Raw genomic sequence first — 22043 nt, forward strand, 5'->3', positions numbered from 1 at the left:
CAGTTGACCGCATGGTCGCATTCAATCGTCATAAACATATGATGTTAGTAATACAATCGTGCAAGGACCTGAATTCAAATAGTTAAATAGGTGCGGTGTGATCTATTGTTTATTCAGTTCTTTGATCTAAAAAGAAAACGCCAAAAAGCTTTTCCTCAAATAACAACAACAATTGAAGCGAAACGGGTGAAGTTTTCTTGGCATTCACTCAATTTACACCATCCAAGAACAGAATTACTCGACCATTCCTCAAACGTAATGCATGAAATTTGAAACTGACATAAAAAATACAATTCTACAAGTCATAATTCATGTGACCTGAGATAATTAATTACTCCACAAAGTCTGCGGATATTATGGAGTATACACGGGTGAAAGCCAATGCTATCTCGAGGGTAGAGTGGTTGGGGCCACATTGTGAATTTTAATTCATTTGTGGTGAGAGTACCAACTCATCGTCTGTCGACCTTCAAGAAGGAAGAGTTTTGGCCGAAGAGTGTCATGTATCGACGTTTGCGAGGCCGGTTACCAGATACCCAAGTTAATAAAATACCCAAGTACCGTGGGCAACAATCGACGAATACCTTACGCTGATTGGCAAACCCTTTCACCACTATGGCAAGTGTAGTATATATGTATGCCAGCGATACGATAATGAAGAAGAAACAAAAAAAGAATTTTTAAAATCGGTTCAAAATTGATGGAGAAATCATTAATCAATGAAGGACTTGGTGACAATGGGACCACCACGAGAATGCACCCTTTTAAACAAAAAAAGAATCAAAACATTTTCAAAATCGGTCCACAATTGACGGCGAAATCGGAAAACGTACATACAGCCGAACGTATAACTTCCTCCTTTTCTTGAAGTCGATTAAAAATGCATGAAGATACGATACAATATACGATGCTGTTTTGAAACCAATACTTTTATCTTATATTTTAAATTCTACCGTCTGTGTTTATTTAAACCTCGTTGAAACACATAATAGTTACCGTTTTCTTTTGGTTCATGGCTTAATGTTACGAGTGGTCACGCAATGGTCCTTCAATATGTGTATAAAGCTACTGAATTAACAAGACAAAACAATCATCTTGTATGAAACGGAAAATCTCTAAAACTAGATGACTTTGAAGTATGATTTGACGACCTCGGAGGTTTAGCGCTCTGGATATTACACGAGGAGGTCGCGGATTTGATTTCCGGTTGGACCAAGGACCTCCCGGATTTAATCTCATTACTCTGATTAAATATGGTAGACTGTCACGACAGTTCCATTCGCGGTGGAACCAGTGTAAGTAGTGAGATTTTCAAAACTGGTTCTAGTCTGAATGTTTTTGATAGTGTCTAGGGAATGTAATATCGGGATCCTGCACCAATTTTGCGGGATTGGTCACGCACGTAAACTGAGCGGGATCCCGCGGTACTCGTGGGATAGCGCTTAGGTAGATTATGGTCTGTCTTTTTGAAGATGAAATAAAATTACATTTGCAGGGTTGCCAGTTTTCGTAAAATTTTAAATAATTAATGTAGTTATTGTCGACAGTTTTATCGATAGATAGTGAAAGTAGGTAAAATTTAGCCAAAAATTTCTAAATTGTGAATGTTACGACGTTCTAATTATTACTGATTGCGTTATTGTATTCTTTATTTTTGACAGTTCATCTATTATTATCAAAATCAATTTTTAGTTTTTAGTTTGTTTGTTGTTGTGTTGTTTAGTTTCCATTCTACATTTGCAGCCTCTGGGTTGATTTTGTAGCGATTGCATACAGTGACCTGCGGGCCCAATATAATAACGCATTCAGGGTTCTATTGGCGCTGCCGTGGCGGTGCAGTGCTTCGGAGATGTTTGCGGAGGCGCACGCGGATGACTTCTATGCTACAATGAGAAGACATTGCGCCTACATGCTAACCCGTCTCCTCGGTTACACCAACGGACTCCTGGCTGTGTTCATAGATCGGCGGAACTCCCCATTGTTACAGCATTGGATGTAGCTCCACACCAGGACATAATTTTTCATTTTATTCTGCCTATTACGCAGAGGTCAGGCAGGTTCGATTCCCGGGCCGGGAGAAATATTTGTATGGCCTGCATTTATTTCTCTTGCGAGTTCGGGTGTAATTTGTGGTTGTCTACGTCTGTGTCTGTGTATGTTGAGTGTGTGTATGTGTGTGTGTGTGTGTGCATTTAATAACGACCGGCGGATTTGATTATGTATATTAAATTAAATGGAAAACCTTAAAATATGTATCCTATTTGTATTTTTAATAGACATGCTTCTAAATTTAGTGTATGTACAATGAAACAAAGAATAAAAGAATTTTCAAAAATTAACAATTCAAATGATCTTGTGTCCAGCGGTTGGACGTTTAATGGGCGGATGATGAATGAAATAAAACGAGTTCGACTATTCATAAGCGTAACCAACAATCATTCGATAGTCGATAGAATATTTATCGATTGCAATAGTGGTTGCAGCTTGCAAACGGACAACACTTTTGCGCAATTAACCATCATTTTACTCAATCTTCAAAAAATATAAACTGTAGATATATTGATTGGCGCGCTTGAATCGCGTTAACGCGCGTCGTCAGCGTAAAAAATACGCCGTGTGCATGGGCTCTTATATTTATGTGTATAAAGACTTTGCTAGAGTTGCTGTTTGGATTTCATTCCCTAATAGCGTCGCTGAAGTGTTCGTTGAATTCTCTTGCACAGATGGTAAAGGAGGTTCCCCTAGTTTGAGACCAGGTAATGGTGTTTGTTTTAGTGACTACTGTATAGCACACATACAACATACAGTCGGTGTTATCTTCAATTCATAAATTGTAGGGGAAAACTGTTTTTAGATAAGCAGCAACATTACTATGACGCATCTATGCGGGACTTATCTATGTGTGGATTAGAACAGTGACTATTCCACTTTAAAGAGTAGTTTCCCAATTTGACACATAGATAGTCAACATAATAATAAATTTACAAAGGACATATACAGTTTTTTTTAACTGGGACAGTGTGGAGAAATCTGAACCCATAGGAGATACAGGGAAACTATTTTAGGAACCATTAAGTTTCCTTTAGTGAAAACAATTTTGGCATAGTTAATTTTTTGGCCAAGCGCGAGTTGTCCATAAAAACGAATAAATCGAGAGATCGACTCAGTTTGTTATAACGATGATTTCACTGTATCGGAAAAAAATCGGGACAGCAGAAGAGGGTCAAATTTAATAAAATGTTATTCATTTTGTATGGAAAACACTTTTTATTCAGTTTGACCAACTTCTGCTGTCCAGATTTCTTTCTTCCAATACAATTAAATGATCCTTGCATGAAACTGAGTTGATCGCCACTTCAAAAAAATCTATTCAATTCATTTTTATGGCGAAAAGGCGCTCGTTACCCGAAAGTTGCGTGACCTAAATGCTATCACTAAATTCGTGGATATTTCTGTTGCTCATTGAACGAATTCGTAAAAGCGGCTTTGTGGGTGCTGTGTTACCATAATAACAATAATTAAGTATTTATTAAGGTTGCTATTATTTAATTTAAAGGTCATTAAGTAAGACTTGTTGTCGACGCTATCGCATCAGGTACAATCAGTGATGATAGCTGTAAGTTGGACATAAATCTATTTATTGTTACACAAGACACGGTAAACCAAGTACATTTTTTCGGCAACAATTTTAATTTTTGTTGTCAAAGGTTTTTTGTGGCTTCTGTAATGAAAACATAAATGATATAACAACATTTGAGTAACTTTACTGGCCTGGAAATACCGAAAAGGCCGATTTGGATGTATGGATTTGTATAAGATAAAACCATACTATCTTTAGATTTATCATGAGTCAAGTCCTTGTGGAAACGGCAATCAGGACCAGTGTCGTAACTAGTTAAGAGTTGATACTACCTCAGCACTAATTCAAATTTTTCCCGTACTGAATCGGTTCTACTGTGCGGGTGGAGTGGCAAGGACACTGGCTTTATTTCAGAATTTATTTTTTACAAACGATTAAAGCCATTTATAAAATGTGTATCATATACTATACGCGTTCTATTCAGTTGTTATATAAAAAACCAGTGTTGGGCAAAATTTAATTGTTCTGGCAATTAAAGATTGACTTGAATTGAATTATATCGAGTTCTTAGGTTTTCGCGATTGTTATACATAGGAATGAAACTACTTTTCCGGATTTAAATCGCGTATATTTGTTTTTTCAAACAAACCGACGTTTCGGGCCCTTTACAGGTCCCATGGTCACGGTTGACTGAGGTGGTACAGTCTTCAACCAGTTATGTCTAATATTGATGCAAACCACCCTATTTTTTTCACTATAGTTACAATAGTTATTAATTAAATACCTTATTTTTAATTTTACAAAGAAAACATTCCAATTTACGCTACATTAAGTTTTACAAATTATTTTATTGAATGAATTTTTTTTTTATTTTTTTTTTTTATTAAGTTTAATTTATTATTAATTATTAATAGAAATTAGAATAAATTAAAACATACAATACAAATATACGCGATTTAAATCCGGAAAAATAGTTTCATTGAATTGAATTAATGAATTGTCAATTGCGAAACAGCAATTAACGATTGACCCCCTGACCGACCCCCTAACCCACCCCCTAACACACCCTAACCCACCCCCTGACCCTAAAAAATAATTGCAATTAATTTAATTGCAATTAAAATCAATTCAATTGAAATCAATTGCAATTAAATTAATTGCGACGTGTCGCAATCTAATTGAATTTCTGATTGAAATTTAATTGATTGACGCCCAACACTGAAAAAAACATTGGTATATGTAAAGTAACTATTGAATACAACGGTATGATTGTAAAATTTCGAGGCACGATTACCTTTTATTCAATCGTGAAAAATTTGAAGAATCGTGTTTTTACACCGTATACTAATTAGTGTATATCATCTACTTTGCTATACATTTTTTGCAATGATTGATTCTACACTTTTCACTGTTATGCAGAGTCAACCAAAACACTATTTGAGGGTGCAATGATTCTTTAATACTTTTTAGTATCTTTTGTTACTTTGACAAAAAATTAGGCATTTTTGCACTCATCGTTGTGGAAGTTGAAACTGGATCCCTGTCAAGCATAGTTTCCCATTAGTTTCCCAAAGTAATCCCTACCTAGTGGGCGCTGAAGAATCCTAGTAGTCTATTTGGGGAGCGTTGATACTGTTCAGGCGGTGCTTTTTTATGATACTAAGTGCCGGGACAAACAAGTCGTGCACCTGGTGGTAAGCGTCACGCCTGTCCGTAACAGTAGTAGTGCCGCGCAAAGAGCACACTTACCCTTCTAATTCTGAACGCGGTAATGCTTGGCGGCAGAAATAGGTAAGGTGGCAGTACATTGGACGAACTATTTCTTTTGAAAAAAAAAAAACTGAATTATCTATATTAACTACACTACATATACATATATTTTCCTCGTTATTTTTTGTGTTAAGTTAATATAATAATAATAAAATCGTACACACTCAACATAGCCCCGTACTAAGAAAACTCTGTGTCGCGGCTGCGATAGACATACACAACCACAAATTACACCCAAACTCACGAGAGAAATAAATGTGGGCCATACAAATATTTGTGCCTAACAAAAACGCAGCTAAGTGAGAAATGATTAAATATTCCTTTTAAATAGAAAAAGATAAAGCATAAAATTGTCTTATAAAAACAGTTAAAATTGGTTAACGTGTTCCACTTATTGGAACTTACCCTAACGATGCATAGCTGAAATACCATCATCGAGTATATAACCAGAAATAGAGACGAAATAAGGGCCATATATTACTGGTAACACATTAGCGATACAGCTCTAGTGACCTGTGTGTACGTCTCCGTATATTCCAAAACATAATCTGTATTTATTGTAATAAAGATAATATCTCTAACAATGCCGTGCTGTTCTATTCGGTGGTGTGGGAAAAACAGCAAAACATCTAATTACAAAACAAACGGAATCACATTTCATCGGTAATTAAATATGTATTAATTAAATTTTTCTAGAATTGATATTCAATTATTTTTTGTGAAATTACTTATTAAATTAAATATGTAATTTTGCAATTTTTGCCCTTTGTAGCAAACCTCTACAGTTGACGACACCCGTCAATTGTTTCGAACTCAGGCTAGCCAATCGGAGCGCAGAAATGATATGGCAGAATAGTTTTCAAACAAATTAAATAACATTTCGTCTCTATTTATAGTTATATACTCGATGAATACCATTAAACAATTTCAATATTCTAAAACTGGGTTATAGTTTTTTATGACATCTCAAAAAATTTTTTTGTCACTGGTTTTGTATTAATTTTGTGGTGGTGAGCTAAAATGTTTGGGAACCTATGTTGTAGAGGGTACCACAGTAGAAAATTGAAGTATACGAGTTAAGAGAGTTGCTGGCAAAAGAGCTTAGTTTCCTTAAATGTTCCAGTCTCATAAAAAGCGCTGACTAGGGTCTGAGACATTTTCACACTTAAAGCTATATATTTTAGTTTTGTTCATCGCATTATATTCTCATTTCAATGGCGCAATAAAAGGAAATGGTTGTATAGCCAACTAGGTTTTGCCCCCGATTCTACTTACCGTAGAAAATAACAGTAACTTTGAGCAGGATGCCTTTCTTTTCCTTTTCATCCCTGCTACAATTTATTTTTATATTTGTTATGTTATACATTGAAAGGATGAACATAGGCTGGTGGTAAGCGACACGCGTGTCCATAATAGTTGCAATACCGTTCAGAGCTTTAAATCACAAGGATGACAGGGGCACTGCCACTGCACCTGTCACTCTGAATCAGAAGTCGACAAGTCCTATGTGCCTGTAATTTCACCGGCATCCCTTATGGTTGTTGGGACTGCCACGCTTTTGTAGCGCATCAGGCATGTTCGCGGAGGCGCATATTGACATCTTTAGTGCGATAATATGCAAGAGAACTGCCTCCCTGATGCGTCGCGTGCGTGACAATTCCAACGGCCTCGTACGGTTGATTTGGGAGTACCTTGCTTCCGACACGTGGAAGCACTGGAGTCAAGTTCATATAGATTCCAGAGGCCCGATTTTAATATAATGAAAATGTTTCAATTAAATTAAATTTAGAATTTGATGTGATTGATAATTTGATTTATTTCATTGATTTACGTTTATGTGATTCAATTGTATGTTATAATAATTTTCATTACTAACATATATATAAGTATATTTGTAATTAACATCTATGGACATGGTCTGAAATAAACAATTTGAATTTGAATTATTCATAAAAACCGGAACGCAGAAATGCTCACATTACTGCTTGGCGGTAGAAATAGGTAAGTAGTAGGTGGCAGTATGAGTTTGTTGCTGCGTGCCTTTTTGATAGTGACCACGAAAGGTTAAAAAATAACTGAATGCGATTAGTGCCGCCTTTGCTTAACGTTGCAGGATGTAGGACGCATTCGGGCGTGGGGTCTTAGGAGGCACCTAGCGATAGACGAAGAAAACGGACTATTGCATTCCAACACCAATTATAATTGCTCCATTTGCACCCGAATTTCCGATCACTGGAGAAAATATAATTATCTTGATGCATTCTGATCGCGTGCCTTCTAGAGGGCGTTAGGGTATTGATTGCACCTAGCGTTACATGGGCCGGCACTGAAATGCGAACCTGGTTCAATGACTGTGAGGGAGTTTAGTCAACACTCTTTGATTGTTAGCTCAAATTTTCCTTCGTGCATGAAGATACAATACAATTTGCCATGCGTATTTCGCGAAATCGAAATCATTTACCGGTACGTTGGAAAATTTTCCCTAAACACGTGCAAGTTGTATGTAATACAGATAGCAGTGAAACTCCTACATCGTTTATAGTTTTCGATTCCTCGTATATATATTAATAAAACAAAAAATAAGCGCATAGTGCAGAGGTAGTGTTCATTCTATAACACTATACAAAAGATATTTACGAGTACCATGACCTGAAAACTGCACTAAAATTTTAAGCAATCGCTCCCAGATGATGGATGAATTTCAGAGGTGTCGTTAACGTTAAATTTAAAAGCAATTTTCTTGAAACGTTACAGAGAAAATTAAGGTAATGGGTTGAAAAAGTTAAACCGAGCTCACTCATAATAGAACCAGGTAGGTCACTTTACCTACAGCTGTGAATTGCTCTTACAGCGAGGGAAAATGTCGCGATGAACCTGCTATGAGGGAACTTAATGAGGATAAGCGAAGTGGCTGTAATTTAAATATATATATCGTGCTGGAAACTGTACATTTAGTAGCAATAGAGCTACCTGTGAAAGAGTTCGTCCAGGGAAGTACTGTCGCCTAACCTATTTCTGCCGCCAATTGATTGAAAAATTGATTTGATTGATTTTGAAAGGTACGGGTGCTGGTGAAATTACAGGCACATGGGACTTTTGTCTCAGGGTGATGGGCGCAGAGGCAGTGCACCTCAGATCTTTATCTTTATCTTTGCGATTTAAAGCTCGTGGCACTGCAACTGATATGGACAGGCATGTCGCTTACCATCAGGCGCACGACTTGTTCGCCCATCACAAGCGACTTCCCCGACGGCCTGCGTTTTGCACAGAGTTATCACCATTTAAGGCGATCTATTTAATTTTTTTTTATTTTTGAACGACACTAAAATCGAATGAATTATCAAAACTCTGTTTATATTGAAGCCGATGTTTAAGAAGTCTACGACAAAATATATAACGCTTCCGATTTACAACGTTTTTGCAAAAGAACCATTTGTTTTATTGCTCTTAATTAGAACGAATCGTGACTTCAGTAGCTGGTTCAAAGGAATACAAGACTTAATACAACTGTGTAGAGTTTACTATTGTAAGATTGTTTATATTGAGTCTGCCGTTTAGTACAAAGTCAGCATGTGCTGAGAATGGTCATATATTACGTGTGGGCTTAGTGTAGTCGGTTTCATAAGCTGAGAGATTTAAGCTTTTTATGTGTTTTCGTCAATGGTTTTCGGGTACGTTTTATATCGTAGTCGAAAAAAACATTTAAATGAATAGATTCTGGACCTATTTTGCGCAAATCCAGATAAATCAGAATGAATATAAAATAATTTGTTGTCGAAAATCTAAAGAAGGATGGCGAAAGCTGACCCAATAATCATAAAATCAATGAAGAGTCGTTCATGGTCTTTGTTAGTATAATTTTACATTTTAGTTTATGCCTAGTTATCAGTATATTTTTGTATATTTTTAGAAATCGGGAAAAAAGAAATTGTAAAACAATGTATTTTAGAATAAATGCAAGAACACGACGTTTACCTTCCTAAAGTATTGGTTATTTTATACGTATAAAACATTAAAGCTTTATAATACCTAATCAAATAATCAACTAAAGAGTAATAAGATAAAGTAAAAAATAAACACGTGACAAAAATGCTCAGACAATTTTTAAAATTCAAATTATTTATTTATTATTATTGTTTATTATTATTTTAAGTGAGAGATAAAAAAGTAGCAAAACGTTCCTATACGTTTTGACAAGAGGTCTTTGCCAATGTCAATGTCATATTGAGAACAGTGTGACCTTTGTGGCTGATTTCTGCCATGCCCAAATGACAGCAATCTGATTTAATTTTTATTCATTTTCATTTACAATTTTCAGAACATGTTAACGTTGTATTAAATGTAGCGGAGTTTGGCAGCTTTGGGAATACTTAGCAAGATCTTTATTATTTTTTGGAACAAACTGCAAACTTGTCGTTTTCTGCTACTACGAACAAACATCTGAAGTGAAATATGGGACAATGTTATAACCTATAACAACTTTATAACCCCAGATTCTATAGGCTGTACTCACTTAGCTTTTTGATGGTCTGACAATGAATGACAAGTATTTGTAAGGCCTCTTTAATGCATGTCGTCAAAAACACTGGGTCACAAAATACACGGAATCTCGCCATCCTTCTTTTGCAAAATGCCTGCGCTTACAGTTAATTTTCCCACTCTCATTCGGTTTAAAATTAATAAAATTAATATTTTTTTCATTCATGTAACGCGGTGGTGCCAGTGATCTAAATAAGTTATTATATAGACGCCTAAACTGACACCACAAGTTTGTTTAACCACTGCCTGGCATCGGTTTCTAAACTGATTTAGAAATGTGTCTTCGTTCGATTACTATCGCAATTAGAGAAAATGAAGTTTTTTTATTATTTGGATTGGCATAGACAATACAATACAATACAAAAATTCTTTATTGTACACCAAAAAAGGAAACAAATACAATACAATTAAATTAAAACATAAGCGGTGATACAATGGGCGGACTTCGTGGAGAAATGTGCATTTTCAATAAGTACCTACTCTGCAAGATATAATTAATAAGTTGGAGAATTTTAGTAACTACATATTAATTAAATTAGGCGCTCCGCGGATGGAGCAACTTTAGTTGACGCAACTGGCAACTCTTTACAAGTTTCCATTAACGGTTGCCGGTTGTAGCAACTAAAAGGCCTAGTTGTCGGTTGCCGCAATTTTAAATAGACCTTCGATATTCACGGTCAAGACTGACGCTGCGGGGTACGGGAAGGAGTGAAGTTGCTTCACGAGTTGCGGTTGCCGGTTGCGGAAACTGGCAACTGGAGACAACCGGTACAAATTCGTAAGTTTCTAGTTGCGGCAGTTAAGAATTTATTTAATCATGGATTTCGGCAATCGAAAACTGTAGTCGATAGCCGAAACTCTTAACTGAAGCTGCTACGTCTGCGTGGTTTATATGAAAAACGTCATAAACAGCTAGTTACGTGTTACCAGTTGCCGAAACTCGATGATCAAAGTTGCACCATCTGCGCAGCGCCTTAAGTATCCAATATTTTTTTGTTAGCCAGCAATACGCACCCTTAGTGTAACGCTACGTCTTCAAATTGCCAACTTTTCCCCTCTGTCCATTTGAATCCCCTGCTACGATCCCCTGGGGGATTTATTTTCCAGGAGGTTCAGTCTAAGACCGAATTTTGTTTACACACTCATAGCCCCTAGGTAGGTAGTAATAGCATAATAACAACTACAAACTCACGAGTGAAATAAATGTAGATCATATAAATATTTCTCCTGACCCGAGAATCAAACCCGGGACCTCTGCGTGGCAGTCCAGCAAGGTAACCGTTCGGCCACGGAGTCAGTTAATTTATAATAATTGCTAATATCAATGAAATATGCATTACAGTAAATATAGTTCCTTGATGTTTTAAAAAATAAGAAACATGCTATAATATCATTTGCAGTAAAACCAGCCGTAAAAACAATTTTGGCGATGGCACGATGACAGCAGAATGACGTCATGCGAATATTCGGTCAAAACGGAATAGGCAGTGTTACACAAGGGGTGTTCGAATTGTGAACGTTCTTACGACATTCCTCATTTTCCCGCTAGATGGCGTTGACGACTATTGAATTGGTTTCTCAATGGCAATGTTATCAATCATTTGCCCTTTAACCCACTTGTAGGCGTGTAATTTAATTTATATCACTAATTGAATTTATATCAAAGGAAGTATGTATCCGTTTATATTTAGATAAAATAGTATATTAGATTAGAATTAAAATATATTATAGACCTGCCCTCGATACTCCAATCCCGCATTCCATCTAAGGAAGAAGGGACTGATTGAAAACTGCGACTCTCCTGAACGGGTGCAGCCCCGGCTGAGATACCTCGTTTTGCTCCTGTACTGTTAAGGTTTAGTAAGTATCTTAAGTATGATTGTTTTTAAGGTTTTTGTAATGGAAAAAGTAAAAAAATACGTGAAAATAATGAATAATGGTGAACATAAGTAACAAATCATTTCTCTTGTCATAATTGCTCTTCCTAACAAAAACTCTATGGGTACAATTTGAGCCTTACGTTGAGCCTTGTTATGAGAATGTGTAATATACCTACCTATAAGTGTAAGATCTTCAAATTTTATTAAAATAATGACGTCTATTTTGCATTTTTTTTATAACGTCAAGTGACGGGATGAACAAGTCGTGCGCCTGATGGTAAGTTACACGCCTGTCCATAACTGTTACAGTGCCATTCAGAGCTTTAAATTGCAAAGATCTGAGGGGCACTACCACTGCGCCCGTCACCCTGAGACATAAGTTGACAAGTATCATGTGCCAGTAATTTCACCAGCACCCTTATCCTTCAAAACCAGAACACAGTAATGCTGACATTACTACGGTCGAAATAGGTTAGGTGACAGTACTTCACTGGACGAACTCTTTGACAAGGACCTCTGCTGCTATTTTGTATCTGTTGTTCATAATTCATAGTCAGGGTGACAATTTCCTTGAGAATAATAGAATATAGAAATAGAAATCATTTAATAATTTAAAAAACAACACAGTTCACATGCATTTACATTATGCACAAAGCGTGTGTGCTGTACGTGCTGCTAAGGTAATTGGTACAGTCAAACGTTGGCCACGGCTTCGTAGAACGCATCGTGATCACAATTTCGCTGAACACGTGGTAGCCGCATTAGAAAACAGCGCCGCGTTTTGCAAAGCGGCTAGCCACAATGCTACGCTAGCCACAAAATACAGCGCATTATATACAATAAGGCTGCGACATTATGTATAGAAAATAATATACCGGATACACTTGTGAGCTATTGGCTACTGAGACAAAATATTATGTAGGTTATGAGATTATTACAACGTCGCTGCTTTTGCTGTCATCGTCTGTGTTGGGTAAAGCGGTGGTAGTAAACTCCACTACCTGGAACTACTAGAACAGTTTGAAAATATTGAGCTAGTAAAGCCGAATACCGCCTTGTTATAATGGTACTCTTGACTGCATCACATTTTGGACACTGCCATGACCATGAGACCTATAGAAGGTCCGAAACGTATATTTGTTAAAAAAAACAATGCAATAAAATGCAAATGCGCTTGTTTGCGACAGGCTCGCGAGCTGTACGAGTGCATTACGTCGCACGATATGTTCGCGTGTCCTAGGTGCGCCGCTCGCGCGCCACATATTTAATTGCACGAACAGCGCGTTCGCGGCACATCTGCCAGATCTGTACGCACCTTTAAATCCATAAAAGGGATGCACGAAAGAAGCTTCCCCGCACGTATTATTCTTTTCCGGTACGTCTGTCAAACCCTGGGCAACAATCGACGAGTGACCCTACGCTGCCGATTGGCAAACTTTTCACAGCGATGCCATCAAAACGGGAAGAAAAAGAAGATCCGGAACAATAATTTTAATCCCAATGTGTAATAATCGCGAAAAAACTAAAAAAACCTATTTATATTCCATTTCGTTTAACAGTTATCTAAAAGAAACTTTAAACTGCCATGCAAATTTGGATCAGCCATCATATCGCGGCTTCGTTAGTACAAACAGGATTTTGGACAAAAACTTGAATTTTCAAACTCGCAAATTATGTGTAATTTAAAGCTTAATACGCACTTTTTAACCATATCCAAAGACAAGCTGGGCAGGTGGTCAGCGATTACGACCGTCATTAGGCCGAAAAATATTATCATTGCTTTTTATTTCAGGTTACGATGCATCAAAGTGCATTTTTGGAGACATTAAGCAAATATTTTTGAAATTAGTCTAAATTACGTGTTTAAGAATTCTTTTTATGATATCAGGTAACGGGATAAATAAGTTGTGCGCCTGGTAGGAAGCGACACGTCAATCTATAACGTTGCCGTGACACTCAGAGCTTACAGAATCGATATTACCTCGTCTACCATATATATATACATATATAGTATTCTATTTAGGTCAGTTGATATAAAAAAAATCATTGTTACTTGTAATAAAATAAAGCACCTATTGAACACAGCGGTTTTCTTGTAAATATAATTATGAGGTAAGTTTGTGTTATTTTTTCTATCGTGAAAATTTTTGGATTCTACTATATATTTTTTCCAAAGTGATAGAATTAACACTTTGATTGTTATGTATAATTCCGTTGCTCTGGTACTTAAAGTACAATGAATTTCCTAGCTTGAGACTAATTATCCAGTCTTTCGTTGTCGGGACACTTAATTATTGTTGTGATTATTATTAATATCTAGATCGAACACTAAGAAAAATACCTTCTATTCGGCTGGATTCGAACAAGCTGAGCTACGGAATGAATCAGCAGACCTTTAGAATTTTTATGTGCTTGTTGCAGACCTTTGTTTTTTGGGTTTTAACCTTTTCACTGCCATTGACAAAAACTAGTTTTGTTCCTGACGCCAAACCTAGTGAAGACCTGTTATAAATTTCCACCTTATATTCATTAAATTCTCCAGAGTTCAAGAAGAACATATTATCTGATCATAAAATTAGTGCCTCCAGTGAAAAAGGGAATAACTGATATTCGACACTTTTCAGGAGAGGCAAAAAACCATACTTTTATTAATTATTGGTTGTTCGTCATTTATTATTAGTACTTTTTATGATTTCTAGCTTTAGGTATACATCTAAGCTTTAAATGCCTCCGTGGCCGAACGGTTACCACGCCGGACTGCCACGCAGAGGTCCCAGGTTCGATTCCCGGGCCGGGAGAAATATTTATATGGCCTACGTGTATTTCTCTCGTGAGTTTGGGTGTAATTGTGGTTTTCTATGTGTGTCCATGGCACCCGCGACACAGGGTTTTCCCTAGTGCGGGGCTATGTTGAGTGTGTGCGTTATTATTATAAGCTGTCGTTTGATGGGTATTGGTAAAAAAATTCAGTCATATTTTCTATAGTTTTTTAAGTTTTTTTCGAATTCTGTCCTTGTTTATGAGCGCTTAACGGTAATAACACGACTTATATTAACAAACTTTAAGACATAAAACGACATATTCCTTTTTAACTGCCACTGTACTATGGTTATAACAAACTCAGGATACTTAACCACATTGATAAAAGGTATAAAATCGGTAAAGGAATAAAACGACAAGTTTTCGTTTGCGATCTGCGATGCGATTAGCCAATAGCAACACGGTATAGTCGCGGGTATGACCAATCGCGTCCAGTGGAACAAACGGAAAGCTCAGTTGTACCTTTATGGACACTGTGGAATAAGGTGATAGTCGCTTTAAGTCCTGCCTTTTTTCCCCGTTATTGTGGAACAATACGAAAAGATTGTAAAAATATATCTGCAGTTATTAGTTTAAACGTGCATGTGTTTTTTGAGTTGAGAGCACTTGTACCTTTAGACTTCTAAAAAACCCGATAACTAAAATTATGCCTTTAGTAACAGTAGTTATGCCCTTAACGCAATAAAAAAAACGACGTTAGGAGACTACTAGAGAGGCAACCTATTGATATGCTATGTAATCGGACGCGCTGAAGCAAATGGTGCAATAAAAACAAAAGGGCAATCGTCTTATTCCGTTTTTCACTGGAGGCACTGAAATGCAACTATGAATCCATACTTAACTAAAATGTACAAATAATACATGAAATATCTTAATATTTGTTTATTAATTTCAATTGAAAGTTAAAGGGTTTCATTGGCGCTTTGAAGCGTCGTTGGCGTATCAGCCAAGTCAATGTAAGTAAAGCGTTCATGGGTTCTGGTGTGCAAAATCGATCTCAGATCCCTCCCACAGGGCACCCGAGAAGGCCACTGTGGGGTTTTAGCCGGCATAACCTCTCCGCATAACGCCCCCGCGGCGTATCCTAGGAGGATTTTCCCACGAAAATAAGTAAATCGTCCACAGCGGTTAAGGATTGACGACTTTTTTACCACTTTTATTGCAGCAACGCCATCTATGAAAGTTTTTCTTCATCATAGATTTGAAAACAATGAATATAATTGAATATCATGATAGTAAAACATCGTGATATTTAATAAACTTAATATTACAATTTTTATTCTTATTTAAGAGATAGGCTCTTGGCAATGGAGCTATCGCCAGCCATCTCTGTATAGCGCTCTTACAATGATTTCCTGATACGGCACGACATTAAGTTTGTGACGGTGCGATCTCTTTCATCGTCATCCCACCTTTTTAACACCCTTTTCTCTGGTTTCTGGCCACTTACTTTTGAAATTTTGAATCGTTCTCTTATTTTTTTCTTCGTTCCGTCGTCACTCGATAGGAAATTCTCGAGGAGAGCAGACGTGCTCTTAATCGTATAACATAACTGCTTATAGATAGCAATAATACGAATACAGGCCCTTTTGGGCAAGTTCGCTAATCAATAATAAACCAATAACTTCTAACCTGTACGGAGTGTTTTTATATTATTGTACCTATTTTTATACCTACCTGTTTTCTATCCTTCCTTTCGTTTTTCCTTTACCTATTCCCTTTTATACTTCTACAATAAATCCATGTAGACCGAGTGTACTTTCTATCATTATTACGTACTTAAACCCCTCACACAAGGTCAAGGTCACAAGTTTTTCCATTATTTGATCTAAATTACTTTGTCACGGCCTTTCTTTGCATCGCTTTCTTTCAATCTTACCTTCTAAAATGTTTCTAAAAACTATTATTATTAATAACACAGTAAAAAAAAACTATACTTACACAACTCCTTTCCCAGCACCCAGGTCTCGGGTTTGGAATTAACTTCCACCAGAACTGTGGGCGTGCACACAAGTAACACCATTAAGTCCGCAATACTCAAGTTCACTAAAAATATATTAGTCGAATTCCTCATGTCTTTAGTCTTTAAAATTACTATTGGCACCATCACATTACCTAAAACACCTAAACACATAATCACTATACAGAAAGTCATCGATGTGACTTTTATATAATACGGAATCTCAGCGTATTCGGTAAAATTGTTCGATAGCTCGAATGTATTGTTCGCCGAAATTTCCATTGTCGTATTTTCAATTGCTCTTGTGTTGGTTGCATTTTTGTATAAGTTAAAATTGAGAGGTGTATGTAGACTCGTGTGTGTTAAATTTGATATTGAAATCATGTGTACTTTAGCATCCTCTTTTCATTGTTTATCTTTATTATTGGTACTCCACGACATAGTTGTTTTAATCTGAAACAATGAGAAACATATATTAATATTAAATAATTTTAATAACGCGTAGTTTTATTTTACTTCTAGTAGATCTACTTTAGTTTACAAAAAGTTAAATAAGCAGATTTGTTATAGACTTAAGTTGGCCTGGTAGAAATTTTCTACTGGAAAGACCACGCCCTAAAGCATTGTGCCCAAGAAGTAAACCATTGCACTGGTCAAGTACCTATCTACAACTGTGCTGTCATCAGCTTACCCGAAGGTACCTTGAATTAACATATCGTTAATATTCAGCAGGAAGGTAGTTGCGGACAGTACGGAACCCTGAGGGACTCTATATACATGGCCCGATGTCTCGAAGAATAGCCTTCTAATATATTATCGAGATATTCGAGATTACTGCAAATTTACAAAAGTAGGGTATTTTTTTAAGTTATAACAGAAGTTTAGAGCAGAAAAGCAAACAAAAACCAAAAACCACTCTTAAGGAGCTATTAATAAATTATATCTAAAAATTCCGAACAAGTTACAATAAACAAAACCTCATATATAATTTTAGGGTCACGTTAAAACAGGCGATAACATTATTATTACAATTCACTATCATATCAAAAAGACTCTTTGTTGTCGGGCAGTTATCTAATAATTTAAAAAAGAAAACATCATTGTGTTCACACCTTTATCTTTATGTCTATATGGATAAGGTTGATATTCGCATTACCCTAAATTTGACGGTCATTTATATTATTAGAATAGAACTACAACTGAGTAGAAAAGTGATACTTTTTTTATAATATACATAACGCCATGTATATTGTATGCTGATAGAATCAACACAAGTGAATTTTAGGGACATTGTTCTAGTGGAATGTTATTAAAAGGCACAGACCTCGATTCGTGTCATAAGGTGAAAAATATTATTTTCTTGTATGTTATATGTGTTAACAAAAAATAGAGTAGCGATGGTTCACATCTATATGCATACATATATAGTTTTTCAAATTTTAAACGGATAATGTCTTGCATATATGCAATTTCTTACATATTTTTCAAAACATAATTCCTGTACTTTATGCTGTGCTCAATCCAAATATTAATATTATTAATATTAATTAAAATCTGGCAACTAGGACCCATATAATATATGTATATCTTATTCTTATTTACATATAATATAATATAGAAACTAAACAACTAATTCACAGTAAATAGACAGGCGTGTCGATTACCATCAGGCGTACGAGTGTTTCTCGCGTCACTTAGTATCATGAAAAAAAGTATATAGCATATATAAAGTTAAAGTACAGATTGGCAATGACACCATTTTAAAGTCACCCGTGACCCTGGGACTAGGTCAGAATCCCGAAACATTAAATTTGGGAAAAATAGTTAGATTTCTAAGGTATTTTTGTTCTTGACTGTCCGCCGTTCACGACGATCTTAGTGCCGTTAATCAACTCTAGAGCCCAGTCCACAAGAACAGCTCAACCATGCCGGTCTTATACAAGTGCAACGCCAGCGCCCCTTCACGAATCGTCCTCATGACTGTTGAGATACTCGGCATAGGGGACAAACTAGAAATGAGGGACATCAATCCAATGAAAGGAGAAAATGTTACACCAGAATTCTTGAAGATAAATCATTTGCACACCGTTCCAGTCTTGGTAGACGAAGATCTGATTTTAACCGACAGTCATGTTATTGCGACCTATTTGACCATGAAGTACAAGACACCGAAAAGCGAGGAATTGTACCCAACGGATATCAAGTTAAAACATAAAGTTGATCAGATGTTATATTTGGAAAGTACGTTGATGACACCTAAGATTATAGCAGTTATGAACACATTGAAGAAAGGTGAAGTTGCTCCAACAAATGAACAAGTGTCTGCGTTAAAAGAGACATATGGATTTCTCGATAAATATTTGACAAATTCACCCTTTTTAGCATCAACTACTATGACTTTAGCCGATGTAGCCTGCGTATCGCCGCTTGCTTCCTTAAATTTGTTCGTCAGTTTTGATGAATTCGTTAATTTGTCGAAATGGTTCAAATTATTGGAGAAGGAAGATTGGTTCCAGAAGATTAACGTTCCCGGCGTCAAACTTTTCGGTGAATATTTGAAACAGTTTAAACTGAAAAGAGTTTAGAATACAAGTCCTATTTGTTTTTGTACCTATAACAGGTTTTATTGACACGTCAAAGAAATAAAATTATAAGGTGAAATATTGAAATATATTCCCGATTTGTATCTTTCAATTACATTTTTCTCTGTTATACCAATACCAAAAACCGCCAAAAATTATATGATTTTTATATAAACAAAAGTTATGTTCTATTATTTAGTAGCAGTAGAGGTCCTTGTAAAAAAGTTCATCCAGGAAAGTTCTGCCACTTACCTATTGTATATATTGTATATATCTGCTGCCAAGCAGTAATATAAGCAATACTGCACTTCAGTTTTGAAGGATAATGGGTGCTGGTGACACAGGTACAGGTCTTGTCAACTTCATGTCTCAGGTTCACAAGAGCCGTGGCAGTGCCTTCGATTTTTGCGATTTGAAGTTTAGAATGGTGGGCTTACCATCGTGCCCACAACTTGTTCGTGCAGTCACTTGTTATAATAAAAAAAGTCAAATGATAAATTATTGCTCATTATTTCTCAGATTTTCTATTCTATTTACTTCGTGTTTGAGTCAATATTCCCTCTTTTCGCCTCTTATACTCCCCTCCGTATATCAACTTCCAAGTAAGACTCTTGTGATATTTTTTGGCGCCTGGAGAAGTTTCCGTTACAACCTCCTATTCATGCCTGACACATGATTACTTTATAACATATCATTTTGGTAACTTTTTGATTTGTTTATGAAATAATGTACAAACTTATTCAAAATAATACTGCTGCTTGTTTTATTTTCCCAAAATTAAGGAACAATAAATAATTATAACGATAATACATTATCGTACGTGTTTTGTAGAAAGGACGAAAGCGCCATTTCGAAAAATGTTTCAGGGGAGCATATTTTAGTTATTCACGACTATTTTAAAATATTTACGTCCCGTTTTGAAATTAAATTTTGATTTTAATTAACTTTAAAGTTTAAATTTTAAAACAAAAACCATGCGCCCTTTTTTAAAAATGTTTGGCGATTTCGCCCTTTTTACAAAACACCGATGATATGATTATGCCCCGTCCCACGGTTAAGCATTAAGGTATTCCTAGTAGCAAATTTACCTACAAAGTTCTCTTCAAAGTATTGTCACTACTAGAGCTGAGAATGATTGGTCATTTTTCGTCCGCATACAGACTGTGGCAAAAATTGAATCAGGGTCAAATTTTTTGCACTTATTTCAAATTAATAATAGTTAATAAAGCTTTTATCAGTAATAGACTACGTTGATGATATAGATCACATAAAGAAGACCCAAATATGGTGAGTAACAGTAGTACCAAATAAAGTGTCACCTAAAATAGTCCCAATTAATTTGTTGATCCATTTCCGAAGGGTGCAAACGGGAGAACTGTACAGTTATTGTTTACGACGCCATTCGGATCGCAGTGAGCTGCTTATAGCCAATAAAAACTAACGACTTCATACTTAATTTTGTCTTAATACCTACAGCTAGTTGCAAACTTATGTACAAAAGATTATTAAACGTATTCGACCGCACAGAAAAGTTGTTTATGCATTAGATTTCGTAAAACTGCTCCTAGTAGGAGTAGAGCTCCTTGTTAAAGAGTTCGTCCAAGAAAGTACTACCACCTTGCTTATTTCGGCCGCCAAGCCTTCTGATTTTGAAGGGAAAGGGTGCTGGTGAAATTGCAGGCGCCTGGGACTTGTCAACATACGTCTCTGAGTGACAGGCGCAGCGGCAGTGCCCCTTAGATGCAACTGTTATTGATAGGCTTGTAGCTTACCATCAGGCGTACGAAATGTGCGTCCAGTCATTTGATATTATAAAAAAAATATTGCTACAAAGTTTCTAGACAATGGTAATGGAAATGGTTGCCCATTTGGTTCAATCAATAAATTGGCTCTTTTGTCTGTATAACTGAAGAAGGGTCAGGTTGATATATTCGAAGTAAGCTAGACGCGATTATGATATTATGTTCTGTACAGGTACTTGGCCTCGGAACGAAAAAATGCCCAATTAACACTTATCACCGAATTATTTTTGGAGTTGCTGTATGTGGCTTTAAGGTGGCAGGACTTCCCTGGACGAAATCTTTCACAAGGAGCTACTACTGTCACAGAAATGGGTGCAATTCGCAACTATAGCCCAAGCCTTCCCATTGTGAGAAGTCTGTGCCCAGCCGTGGGACTATGTATAGGCTAACTATTTTTGAACCACTGGAGACCTCCCTATTAATTTATCATTTACCATTTGCTGCCGTTAGATGGCGCCGACAGTTACCGATACGTCTCAAACAGTACTTTGGATAAAACAAATAGTCGTATCGCAAATAACATTTCTTTCTTTTGAGGACAGAATAGTGATAATAAATTGAATATTAATATATTAGACAACTTTACATATGTCGCTCTGATCCTGCAATAAGTAACTAAATCAGTTGCATTATGGAAACAACGATGTTACCACAAACACCTAAACCGAGATAATATAGAAAAGCTAATTTTCTGCATTGAACCGATCGGGGAACGAACCCGGGATCTCATAAATGGTGACACCAACAAAACCGATATGCCAAGCGGTACAAGCCCGACTTGTACAACCCGATTGCGGAGATCATCAAGTAATATATCAAAGATATACCCACTGTAATAGTACTACAATCTACGTAATCTAAAAATACGGAAGTTATATCGAGGTGGATGGCGAAGCTTGATTGCGTACAGAGAGTATCTTGTAGGGGTCGTAATTAGAATGAGACTTAGTAATGACTGACTGTACAAATAATTTGTACCCTAGGTATATTAAACCACATGTGATATAGGTCAAAAGTGTTTTTATCACATGACAATCGTAAAATAATACTAACTACATGAAACAAGAATATGCTTATGTGAAACTTTATGACCTACTAAGTATAAAAAGT

At 36.3% G+C, this 22043-nt stretch overlaps 2 protein-coding genes across 3 annotated transcripts in view; one reads left to right on the forward strand and one right to left on the reverse strand.

Annotated features, from left to right (window-relative positions):
• Positions 1 to 16997, reverse strand: part of LOC113232375 (QRFP-like peptide receptor) — an 81726-nt gene extending 64729 nt beyond the window's left edge. For both annotated transcript variants that reach the window (XM_026467066.1, XM_026467067.1), the window contains exon 1: positions 16531 to 16997. In XM_026467066.1, the coding sequence (XP_026322851.1) occupies positions 16531 to 16933 (403 nt within the window). In that variant the 5' untranslated portion in view covers positions 16934 to 16997. The remainder of the gene's footprint in view (positions 1 to 16530) is intronic.
• A 1455-nt stretch (positions 16998 to 18452) lies between these two features.
• Positions 18453 to 19294, forward strand: LOC113232397 (glutathione S-transferase 1-like). The gene has a single exon (XM_026467101.1). The coding sequence runs from the start codon at positions 18475 to 18477 to the stop codon at positions 19132 to 19134; it is 660 nt and encodes a 219-aa protein (XP_026322886.1). The 5' UTR covers positions 18453 to 18474; the 3' UTR covers positions 19135 to 19294.
• Positions 19295 to 22043: the final 2749 nt, after the last annotated feature.

This window comes from Hyposmocoma kahamanoa, unplaced genomic scaffold (assembly GCF_003589595.1).
Source record: "Hyposmocoma kahamanoa isolate Upper Pololo Valley unplaced genomic scaffold, ASM358959v1 76, whole genome shotgun sequence".
NCBI classification, from domain to species: domain Eukaryota; kingdom Metazoa; phylum Arthropoda; class Insecta; order Lepidoptera; family Cosmopterigidae; genus Hyposmocoma; species Hyposmocoma kahamanoa.